This window comes from Phlebotomus papatasi, chromosome 2 (genome assembly GCF_024763615.1).
Source record: "Phlebotomus papatasi isolate M1 chromosome 2, Ppap_2.1, whole genome shotgun sequence".
Taxonomy (NCBI): Eukaryota; Metazoa; Arthropoda; class Insecta; order Diptera; family Psychodidae; genus Phlebotomus; species Phlebotomus papatasi.
Genome location: NC_077223.1, coordinates 63,085,846 through 63,097,443, shown reverse-complemented (window position 1 = coordinate 63,097,443; position 11,598 = coordinate 63,085,846). Strand labels below are relative to the sequence as shown.

The 11,598-nt window shown below is 35.8% G+C and overlaps 2 protein-coding genes across 4 annotated transcripts in view; both read left to right on the top strand.

Moving 5' to 3' along the window:
- Nucleotides 1-452: 452 nt before the first annotated feature.
- On the top strand, nt 453-2,309 carry LOC129801137 (mini-chromosome maintenance complex-binding protein). Its single transcript, XM_055845901.1, has 2 exons — nt 453-789; nt 845-2,309. The coding sequence occupies exons 1-2, from the start codon at nt 517-519 to the stop codon at nt 2,255-2,257; spliced, it is 1,686 nt and encodes a 561-aa protein (XP_055701876.1). The 5' UTR covers nt 453-516; the 3' UTR covers nt 2,258-2,309.
- Nucleotides 2,310-2,574: 265 nt separating this feature from the next.
- LOC129805059 (tight junction protein ZO-1) overlaps nt 2,575-11,598 on the top strand; it is a 115,859-nt gene continuing 106,835 nt past the window's right edge. For all 3 annotated transcript variants that reach the window (XM_055852873.1, XM_055852874.1, XM_055852872.1), the window contains exon 1: nt 2,575-3,131. In XM_055852873.1, coding sequence (XP_055708848.1) covers nt 2,834-3,131 — 298 coding nt within the window. In that variant the 5' untranslated portion in view covers nt 2,575-2,833. The remainder of the gene's footprint in view (nt 3,132-11,598) is intronic.

Genomic DNA, 11,598 nt, shown 5'->3' with positions numbered 1-11,598 from the left:
TGATAGTCATTTTAGGGGTGAAAAGTCCATAAATATCCAAAATACATGGCTTTTTGCGCTATACAGACATTTCTTCGTGAATCCAGGTGTGTAATTCTGAAGATTATTGTGTCAAGGATATTAGGGAATATTAAAAAGAATTTTGATTAATTGGCTTCTTAAATTGACCTTTGTTTTGACCATTTTTAGTGGTGCTTTCACGTGTATGCTAATATACAAACTGAATTATTTATGAATATGCCATTGTTGTAGATGATTTTTTAATTAATTCAGTATGAGATATTCTTAGTATTTATCCTAAGAATGTTCTAAATTTCGTATTGAATTAATTAAATAATAAAATCGTTACAATTTTCAAATTTAGTTCTCCAATTCTTGGGTTGCCAGATCAATATTTTAAATGCGCGGGAACTGTTTTGCCTACTTGCCGGCATTTTTTTAGGCGGGAAAATTGGCTTGACTGTCAGTACATAACCTTAATTTAGTGTGATATCGTGTTTTCTCTTGGATCAAAAAATGCCAGTGAATCTTGAAAATCTTCCCTCAGTTCGTGATTTCCTGTCCAAGGAGAATGAATACTTGGCCCTTCTGAATAATTCTGAAACCTGGGATAAAATTCCTCTGCTGAAACACTCAAAACTGCCAGAGAATGGTAGTCTCGTGAGATTCCGGGGAATGATTCAAGACATGCTGGACCCAGAATTCTTCCTGGAAGAGTATGAGGTGAAAACCAAAGATGGTCATAGGATTCAGGATGGGCGATTTGCGGATTTCTTGCAGTATAATCAGGTAATACGATCAAAAATTCAATCAAATCGAGAGGATTCGAACAGTTTGGTTTCAGGATGATGAGGAGGTCGATATTACATGTGACAGCAACAAGCACGGTGAGAGACGATCTCTATTCTTAGTGACAATCCCTGGTATTAATGAATGGGCAGATGAGTCCAAACAAGAGTCATCAAAGCTGCCAGAAGTGGAAAAGTTGACCGTCAATCCAGGGAAACGCCCTGAAGATCAGGAAGATGCTTCATTGAAACGCCAGAAGCTGGAAGACGATTCTAAAGCAGCTGAAGCAGTGTCCACCCATCTGTCATGTGAGTACCTAGTGAATTCTCCACTCCCGGACCGTCCAAGTCAAGCCTGTTTAGTGAAAATCTACAAGAATTTTGATAAATTCCGTCTCAATACGATTTTGGATGTTGTGGGCTTCCTATCGGTGGATCCTGGTCTCGATGGAAGTACCGAAGAAGTTGCGGATATGATGAATCAAGAAGAGCATATTGTGAGGAATCCTCCACCATCACTCATTCCCAGATTGCATGCAATCTCCACGCGTGAAGTCCAGCAAGTAAATCCCTTCGTCAGAGCTATCGAAGGAGAGGATTTTCAGGATATCTCTCGGGATATTCTGATGATGCTGACGCAGTGTCTCTTCGGAGATGAGTTAGCAGGGAGATATTTGCTGGCCCATCTCATTTCTAGCATCCAGAGCCGCGTGGGAATGGAGATATTGGGAAAAATGTGCCTCAATCTCACAAATATTCCGGGAATCTCTTCAGGATACTCTAAATCTCTCTATGGGATCCTCGAGGCGGTGCTCCCAGTGAGTTATCGGCTCGAAATGACTCTGGAGAATCTCAATGATCGTCAATTCATGCCCAAGAAGGACTATAAAACTGGAAAATTAACTTCCGGACTCCTACAGCTGGCTCCAAGGACCAACTTGGTTATCGATGAGACGTGTCTGGAACCTGGACAGCTACAATCAGGCGGGATTGAGGCTGTGAAGAGCCTTGGTCACTTGATAAGAAATCAATCTGTCGAAGCTGATTTTCAGTTCTATCGCCTGGAGTATGAATCCGATGTCGCAGTTCTCATTCTCAGCGAGGGTAAGAGCCTTCTTCCCAGTGACATCATGTTACCACTGAAGCCTGATCCCAAAACACAAGAACACATCGAGGAGACTTTCAAGGCAGCCCATCAATTCATCCGAACGAAATCCAAAGCTATTAGAAGTTTTCTATCTGTTCAGAAAGCTGCTCAGTTCGATCTTGATGGAAATATGCAATCCACAATCCAAGAAGATCTTGTAGCAGTCAGAAAGGCCTTCAACGCGACTCCCGAGGAGCTTCACAACCTCCTGACTCTCTCCAGGCTTGTAGGAAAATCTCTCGGAAAGAAGAAACTGTATGCAGATGTATGGGAATTGGCGAAGAAAATGGATGAAGAACGGAGAGAGAGAATCCGGAAGTAAAATGTTCTGTAATTTTATTCTTCTGCAAATATATGATAACTTTCTACTTAAATTTGATCTATTCTTATCGTAAAAAAATATATTAAGAATATTACCTGGGTATCGGACACATACACTGCACTTTCCAAAGATAAATCTCTTTCCGGCTCGATGGGCACAAAATTTTCAGTTGAGCATTCTAAAACAAATGAATATTTTCGAGGTTATGTTGAATTGACTGTCGCGCGACAGTCAATTTTGAGGGGAAGTGTATTTTCCCCCTACTCCAATCAAAACAATCTCCGTGGAAACCGTTTCGATTCGGAGAGCGTCGTTCTTCAGTTTATGTTTGCATTCAGAGGGGTATGGTTTGTTTGTTTACTCTCCCATTTGTTTATTCTTTCTGAGACGCTTTTGTCCTCTGAAAAATTGTCATTTTCCCCGGAATTATCCGTGCTATTTCACCCAGTGATTGTGCAAAATTATTTCCCAAAGTGTTTCAGTGAATGTCCGATTGGAAAATTTGGTGGAAAGTGTCTGGGAATCAGTGAAATGTGCACAAGACCATTTCCTGAGGGCAGTGTATAGTGCCTTCCGATGGAAATGTCCGCTGAGGAGTGTGAGGAAGTCAGGGGGCTATTGCAGCGCCACAGACTGGGACTCCTCAGGGAGCTCGAGGAGAGTCAATTGGTGCCCGTGCTGGTCAAGAAGGGTGTCCTCAATGTTGTGGACGAAGAAGTGATCAATGCTGAAGTGAATGTGGACAGGAAGTGTGATGGGGTAATTGAGGCAATTGCCAGGAAGGGATTCCATAAGTTCAAAGAATTCTGTTACGCCGTGGAAACAGAGTGTCCACAGTTTATTACGGATATTATTAACGACCGTCTTAATTACGGTAAGTTTGCGAAATTTTATTTACTTAAAATGTTTTAGTTACAGCGTACTTAACACCAATGCTAATAGATTTTACAATGAGATGAAATGCATGTTATTAATTATAAATCAAGTCTTATGTTATAAATCAATTTTTATGTCTGTTTAGATCTTACGGCTCTAATTTATTGTTTATTAAAGGTCTGTCTCTATTTAATGTTTTCAAACAAAAGAATTACAGAGCTATTAAGAAAATTCTGACTCTAGACATTGACATCTTTTTCCATAAAAATATCTATTTTATTTTCTTATAGTTTTTTTTTTAAATTTATATGACTTTTATATATTTATATGATTTATATAGATTAGACAGGGGCATAATTAGCCCAGTAGATGTAATTCTTTTTTGCTTATAATTTTTGAAAAATTTGCTTAAATTATACAGGGATAACATGATAACTTATTTTCGATAATATCGACTGTCGATTCTGAAAAATTTAAACGATGGTGTCTTATAGCTAAAATTGATATTAAACAACAGTCACATTCTTTTAGGAATGTCACATTAAATGGTGCAACAATCCATAAAAAGTCGATATATAGATAATCTAACACTAACAGATACAGATTTATCGATACTATTGATTCGATAGTATCGCAAAGTTATCATTCCACCCCAGGTTTGAGCCCTAAGGCTTAGCCATATGGCTTAACTACGCTAATATCTTATCAATCACAGTTTATTGAAAAATATAATTCAGGATTGGATTATTAAAGATAAACAAGCTAATAAGTTCTCAAAAAGCAATAAATTTGCTCGATATTTAAGATTTTGAGACCTTCGGGAACTGAGATAAACCTCTGGTCTAAAAACCGATTTACGCTGACAAATATTTCTATGATTAAGAAGGGGGTTAGTTACTCTGAATAAAGAGCAGTTTTCTCAATATTCTTTATAAGAAAACCTACAATACATCACTGCCTAATAGTACCCCTGATTAATTACCCCGGTCTGTCTTACTATCTAAGCTTACTTGTAGCAAGAGTCGTGCTTGTGCCCCTCTTATACCAAATGGACGATGTAGGGGAAACCGAGGCACCATCGAACACGGGGTAGCACCGAACACTACGATTTTTTAAATGGCTTTTTGACTTCAGAGGAAGAGAGTTGTATGAGCTCATAGATACCATAGGGATGCTTGTCCACTGAAAAAATGGTCATCATAGTCTAAGTCTAAGTAGTTTAGAAATAAAACCAGTTTTCGGTGCGGTATTTCCCACTCTGATAGATAAGTTTTGCCAAATTAACAAGAAAAGTTTTGTCAAATTGGTAAACAATATCCTTTTGACAAAATTTTAACTAGATGCATCTGTCTGCATAACAAAACTTTTTTCAGAATATAATTTCAATAAAAATACAATAAACATTTATTGTTTTCAAAATAAATTGCAACTCAAGTACTCTAAAAGAATATTTATGCCGAACACCACAATAACTTTTGTTTAGTAAACATGTTTTTGACATTTTAATGAGAGTGAGTGAGATCTAGATCTAGTCATCTCGTCCTCTCTCATAGGAAATTTTGAAAACATGTTTACAAACAAAAGTTACTGTGCCCTGAGCATTAGTGTTACGCTCAACGCACAATAACTTTTGTTTGTAAATATGTTTTTGAAATTTTAATTAAAGTGAATGAAACCTGAATCTAGTCATCTCGCTCACTCTCATAGGCAATTTTGACAACATATTTACAAACAAAAGTTATTGTGCGTTGGGCGTAACACTAATGCTCAGGGCACAGTAACTTTTTTTTGTACACATGTTTTCAAAATTTCCTATGAGAGAGCGAGATGACTAGATCTAGATCTCACTCATTCTCATTAAAATGCCAAAAACATGTTTACAAAACAAATGTTATTGTGCGCTGGACATTATTTGGAAAATAAGTGAAATTACATAAATGTTATAATAATAATAAATAATAACAATTTCGCGAAGTAACTTTCAGTGGATAAACTTAAACGCTCTGATATGAAGCAAGCGAGATTTCTTAAGAATCATTTATTAATTTTTTTTATACAGGGATAAGTTTGTTAGTTACGGAAAATCTTTCAGGCTTCGCACATACTCTACCTTCAAACACTTCATATTTCTTCATATTGCTTTAATGACTTTGACCTATTTATGGTATATTTTAATATCTAGTCACACATTTCCTGAAAAAATAGATCTTTATTAAAAGAATATGGAAAAAATATGAATTTTTTGAAGCCAGAGAATGTATGAAACCTGAAAGACTTCCCCTAGTCCGATCGTATGACCCGATGAATCAAGTACAGAGTAAACTGCGCTTGGGATTTCAAGCATTTCATGCTAGAAAAATTTCGGATACCCTTGGTTGTTTAAATAGGGTTTAAGGGCAGAATCACATTGACAGTAAAATGTTTACCGTATTTCGTTAATTTACGCATTTTCATTGCAATTCTTACGCAAATTTTCAATTACCGTATTACCGTATTACCTTATCTCATACTCGATGGCAATAGGTGAAAATAATATGAGAAAATTGAAGAAATAAAATGAAAATTCGATAAACGGTGAGCAAGAAAAAAACTGTACGATTAAATTTCTCTTACAGTTTTCTTTGCTTCACATTAAATAAACCTTTTGAATTATGAAGCTTTTTAAAATTTTCGGAACCAACAATTAGTCCAAAGTTTAATTTAAGACTGAAAACAAACGCTCACAGACTTTAAGGTGCTTTAATCTTCTTTGGACTTAATGTTAGAGCCCAAATAGACTCAGGAAGGTAATTGTCCAAAATATTTAGCCTGCAAAATTTAGCAGTAAAAGATTAGATTAAGGAAATTTATTTAAAGGACCTCTAAAATCGATATTTCTAAGCCCTCAGTATAGGACAGCTTGGTAAAAATCTTTACTTTAGCAAAGTGTACTGATAGGTAGACGAAAAACAAAATTTCAAATTGTAAAACGGCTTTAGTTGAGTAAGTAGGAGTGTATGGAAAATTGTCTAAAAAACTTTCTTAAAAAAATCAGTTTCTCAGTCCACGGAAGAAGACCCACACCAAGGGTCGAAAACTTTGGAAAAATTCAGTCTTTTAAATTGAAAAAAAAAAAAATACAAATTCTCTAGCGGACACTGGAAGAACTGCGACTACATAGAACTTTGTCAGATATATGATCCAAAGGGCTTGGACTATTAGTTTGGTATTCCTCCAATTCTTCCGATGTTAACTATTATATCTGAGTAGAAGAAAGAATAATTTTAATAATAACACAAAAAATCATAAAAGTTTCTAGGGGAAAGTATTCTCCCTTCGAACGTTCATGCCTTCGAGTAATGTGAATATTTAATAAAAATGTGTAAATCTATTGTGAAAAATAAAAGAAAATTCACATTATAAGAAGGCATGGACGTTCGAAGGGAGAGTACTTTCCCCTACCTTTTAACAAACATTGTTCGTAATACATATGCACACTTGACAAACTTTTTTGTTCTTTTACAAACATTTGTTCGTACATTTTTGTCTCTCTGTCAAAACTGTACGAGCAATTAACAAAATTTTACGAACATATTTCTATGTTTTTTACGAACATTTATGAACAAATATTTGAAAAAAATTTTTGTCAAATGATCAAGTTACGAATAATGTGAAAAAGTACAAACTTTTACGAACCTGTTAGTGGGTTGTTCAATTTACGAGCATTTCGTAAGTCCCCAGTAGTAATTCAAATTAGGATTATTGTGAAAGAACTGACTCCTACATAATTTTAAATTTTTTTTTCTATGTAAGCAATCTCAGCGACACTGTAGATAGGGGCCGGCGGGGCCAGTCAATTATTGCACTTTAACCATTTACAGTGGGGGTCAAATAATGATAAAAAAAACTAAATTCAAACGGTCAAATGAACAGGCGGACATCCAGGAGGGGAATCCTGTAATAATATGACAATGTCATATGATAAATTTAGAAATTTTTATGTGGTAAATTCGGAACAATTCATCGAAAATCAGATTCATATCAGTTACTAAGAGTTTCATAGAGTTCCTTAAAATGGCCATTCGATGCTCATTGGGCTTTAATGTTGTCCTATTCTCAAATTTGTTATATGACATTGTCATATCGTTACAGAATTCCCATACAGGACAGGTATTTAGCCATTTATTCATGATCTGAAGTGTGAGAAACACTGTGTTAAAGTTTAGCCTAATCTAATTATTAGGAACCTTATACGGGCTTCAGACCTAAGGCTCTAATTTCCTATCAGTCGAAAATTTTTGAAAAATTTTGACTTAGAAATGGATTATTAAGGGAAATTAATCAATTTGAATCAGAAGAACACATTAAATTGGTTGCTATTTAGGATTTTGAGAACCTCGGAAATTAGGCTAAACCTTTCTTCATCAATCTACAACGTTTCATTGTTTTGAGCAGTTCAAAAGTCGCGAAGAGTAGTGCTAAAGGTGGCGAAAAGAGGTGAATCCGTTCTATTTCTGGAATTTGAGTAATCCATGTTTGTTGAAAAATTGTTAATTAAAACACTTTTCTTAATAATTATAAACATTCTAAAGTGTAATTATTTCACAAATATTTTTAAAGACGTGATTCAAAAAGATACATTTTCTTGTAACAGACTGACATGAGCTTCATTCCTCAAAAGATAGCTATTGTGTTGAGAGTCGGTGTGACGATCATTCCTGCGTGAATTGAACCTTCAATTTTCTCACAAAAAAAAAGGACTGAACGTATGGCATGTTTGTGGGATCTGTTTTCTCAAAGGGAGCACACCAAATACTGTAGAATGCCTGTTTTCTATATAGTGACAAAACGAAGGGAAGTTTTGAAGATATTTCTCATCCTCACTGAACAAATCCCACGTTTCCCTTTCTCTTCAAAACTGACCCAAAATCATTTACGTTTTTAGTCTCTCATTTTTGCCAATTTTGCGCAACATTACACCTTCAAAATCAATCTGATAAAATACCCAAGACTTTATTGTATACGATTAAAAAACATTTCATTTGAAGTCCAAAAGACAGTGATTGTTGGTTTTTATTGCACTTTCAGCGTGGTTATGAAGTTTTGTGTATTTTTTTTTTGTGAATGATCTCGAAATACACCTTTCTCATTCACCAAATTTTGCATTTGGTGTGAGAGTGCTAAATATCTTGTTAAAACTGTAAAAGAACTTCTTGGAGTATGTCAATGAGACAATGAATGGCTTTTAAATGCCATAATGAGATTTGTGTATGACTGAGTCATTATTTATTAATTAATTATCCACATCAATGATCAGTTGGGTGCAGAAAAACTTGCGGTTTTTGTTGCAATTTGAGAAAGTCTCTCAAGTTTTGGTGTTTGCGTGTTTCCTTCCCAACAGCAACATTGTCCAAGCTATCGCATGTTACTGTGACCTGTAAATTAGGGTTTTGAGGCACAATTCTCACTGGAGAAAAACTGAACAATTAAATTTTGGCGACTTCGGCGTGTGGTGAAATGCAAAGGGTGATATCTTGGTGGTAAAGGAGTAAAGTCCACTGTAATTTATTAATTTATTCGTGCATAATGTAATATTTCCGGAATTTTACGTTATATTTTTTTTCCTTTTTTATTGGATATACGGGTTTCTCTCTCCCCATATCACCATTATTTCTTCCCTGGCTTTGGGACTGGTCACAAATTGAATTTCTCATCTCGTGCAGACGGAAAAAGGGTTTCCCATCACTTTTTTTTAAGCTCACCGCTTGGATATTTTTTTTACATTGGGCACTTGTGGTTGTCGAACAAGTCAATATTGCGGCGTGGAGACAATAAAAAAAGACCAAGACGTGGTTGGTGAGGTAAAGGGAACAAGTGGAAGAGCAACAGATGAAGAAGAGACATCCAACAGGTTATCATTTCTGGTCGGTCTCAGACAGAGTTGAATCAAGAGCGGATTTTAAGAAATTTTAGACGAGCTCTTCAATTCATAGATCAGTCTTTGGAGTTTAAATCTTAAAATCCTGAAAGGGTCTTAACGCTAAGGTCTTAATGCCCAAGCATATTACTTAAGGCCATTATGGTAAGAACTGATCGGTAGTTATTAATTAGGAACTAAATTTTTCGACATAATTAAATGACTGATAAATTAGTTCATACCGTAAATATTAATGTCTGAACAATCTTAAATCTTAACTGTGAATGTGGCAAGCAGACATTGTCTCTTTCGTGATGAACACTGCGAACACTGGCGTTCAAAGGTGACAGACATGGACACTGCCAGAAAGACTGCCCGAAACATAGTTGACACGCATAAGAAATTGCTCGAACTGTTCTTCATATGGTTCAGAAAACAATAAAGACCTACAGTAATTTTAAGGGACACTGGGACAGTGGTGAGCATGAGGTAGTGCTCAAATTGATTTTTATTTTTATACCTTGGACTATGTTGTCCACTTCTTCACTGTACAAGGATCCTTATAATATCTACGCATTTATGTATATAGGTCTCGTCCTCTTAAGTCTTTACTATTATACCATACTTGCTACTGCCCACTCAGTCTCTCCTACTGATCTATTTACACCACTAGCGTATATCCTTTCTAGCACACGTTTTTTCTATAATCTATCTTTTCCAGTTCAAGTTTCTTATCCCAAAATAATATTGAAAGTGTCAATAAGTATGTCAATAAAAATTCTTAATGTGTCATTAAGTGTTCCTTTTTCACCCTAAAAGTCTCTCAGTCCATTTTTTCTTAACTTAAAATGTACTATTAATTTTATCGTGTAAGACATACGATCATGTACCTCTTGCTTTTATTTCCGGATATTGAAGAAATAGTAACATTAAATGGATAGAAAATTTGTCAAGTTGTCAGTTACACGAGTGGTAGCACTGTTTTTCAGTTCCGGTGTTCTGCGTTACGAACGCAATACATAGAGCTCTTCGATATTCGGATGACAGCTGTCAAACACACGAGAAACTTAAAAAGTTTCCCTTTTCGCATGGGTCTTTATCCATCATTGTCGGTCCCAATTAGCCGAATGTCAGAGAACCCAGTATACAGAATCGTTTTCTATATAGTAAGGAGTATTATGTATGGGGCATGCTTAACGGTAAGGCTTGAAAGATAGGGGTTAATTCAGGCCTTAATTACAGCCTACCTGCTCGTAACGGGTAGTGTTAAAGTTTAAGATTTTCAATTATGACAAAAAGAAGACTAATGTTTCATATATCATAAATATTTAAAAAAAAAAACAAAAGGACCTTATTTTCAATCTACAAATTAAAGACGTTAAAAAAAATAAATTAAAAAATTTTAAACAATCCTAACGGACAATCCTAATGTGCTGGATACACATACGGCTTAATCCGAGAGATGACTTAAGATAAGATAAGATTTTGCCAAGCGCCAGTTCTCTTTTTCGGATTACCGATGCATCCAGGCCACAATTGGGTCCCACTCCTATTCTATCTTATCCTCCAATACGGGCAGCTGCTCCCTATCACAGCTCTCGGTGTTTGTTTGGGATCAGTGACAGTGAATATTTGTATCGACTGAAGTACCACTTTCATGCCGAAACTCGTTCTTGTACCAATTTCTATTGTTTAGGCGGTTCACTTTTTTGCCAATATGCACCACTGACATTACTATTCATTCATTCACTGGACGAATTCAAAGCCGATACGGCATAAGAACTCTTTTTCTGCTGCTGTTTACCTTTGAACCCGAGACCTCACAGTCATAGAGCCATTACTCTATCCACTAACAATGATCAGACTAAAGCCGTTTCTCGGCTTAAGCCGTAAGTCTGTCTAGGGGATAAGGTCTATAAATTCCAATATGAGTCTATAAGGTCCCTTGAAAGAATTGCAGTTATTAAATCTTTCATCTACTCGTCATTCTATTCTGTTTTTCATCTCACAGTGTCTGCGGAAGACCAACAACAGAGTATCACAAGACAGGATTGAGGCTTTTGGTCTTTTGCAATTTTCTCTCTGTGATCATTGACACCATTTTTACGCCAAGCATAGCGACTAATTGATCACAATAATTGTCTCTTTAGCACGGAAGACTCTATGAAATTATTAGAATTATTTACCAAGTAGAAACCCCTGTTCGATATAATTCTACATCTCCAAGTAGCTAAAACCCACAAAGTTCATGCATGAATGACACGTTATAGTGGCTGGTGTAAGATGGGGGGAAGAATTGTTGAATAATTTATACTTTTTTTTGTGGAGGATGGAAAGCGACTCATTGATGAAAACGTCCCCAAAAACCTTCAAGTAGTTGCTTAACTCATAAAGCCGAGTGATGAATGGGTTGGAAGAAGTTGGTAGAGAAACACGAGTAATAATTAATAAATTAAAATTGCTGATACTGTTGGTTAGGAAGGCTTTTTAATCGTCTCTCTGGAGGGATTTATATTCAATTAGCTTGAAAGGTGAAAAACTTCGTGAGAATATAAAGCTGGAAGCCCTA

Excerpts from the sequence above, each read along its gene's own strand:
- LOC129801137 (XM_055845901.1), top strand. The coding sequence starts at position 517 with ATGCCAGTGAATCTTGAAAATCTTCCCTCAGTTCGTGATTTCCTGTCC. Across the intron at positions 790-844 it reads ATTTCTTGCAGTATAATCAG|GATGATGAGGAGGTCGATAT; the intron begins GTAATACGATCA and ends GTTTGGTTTCAG.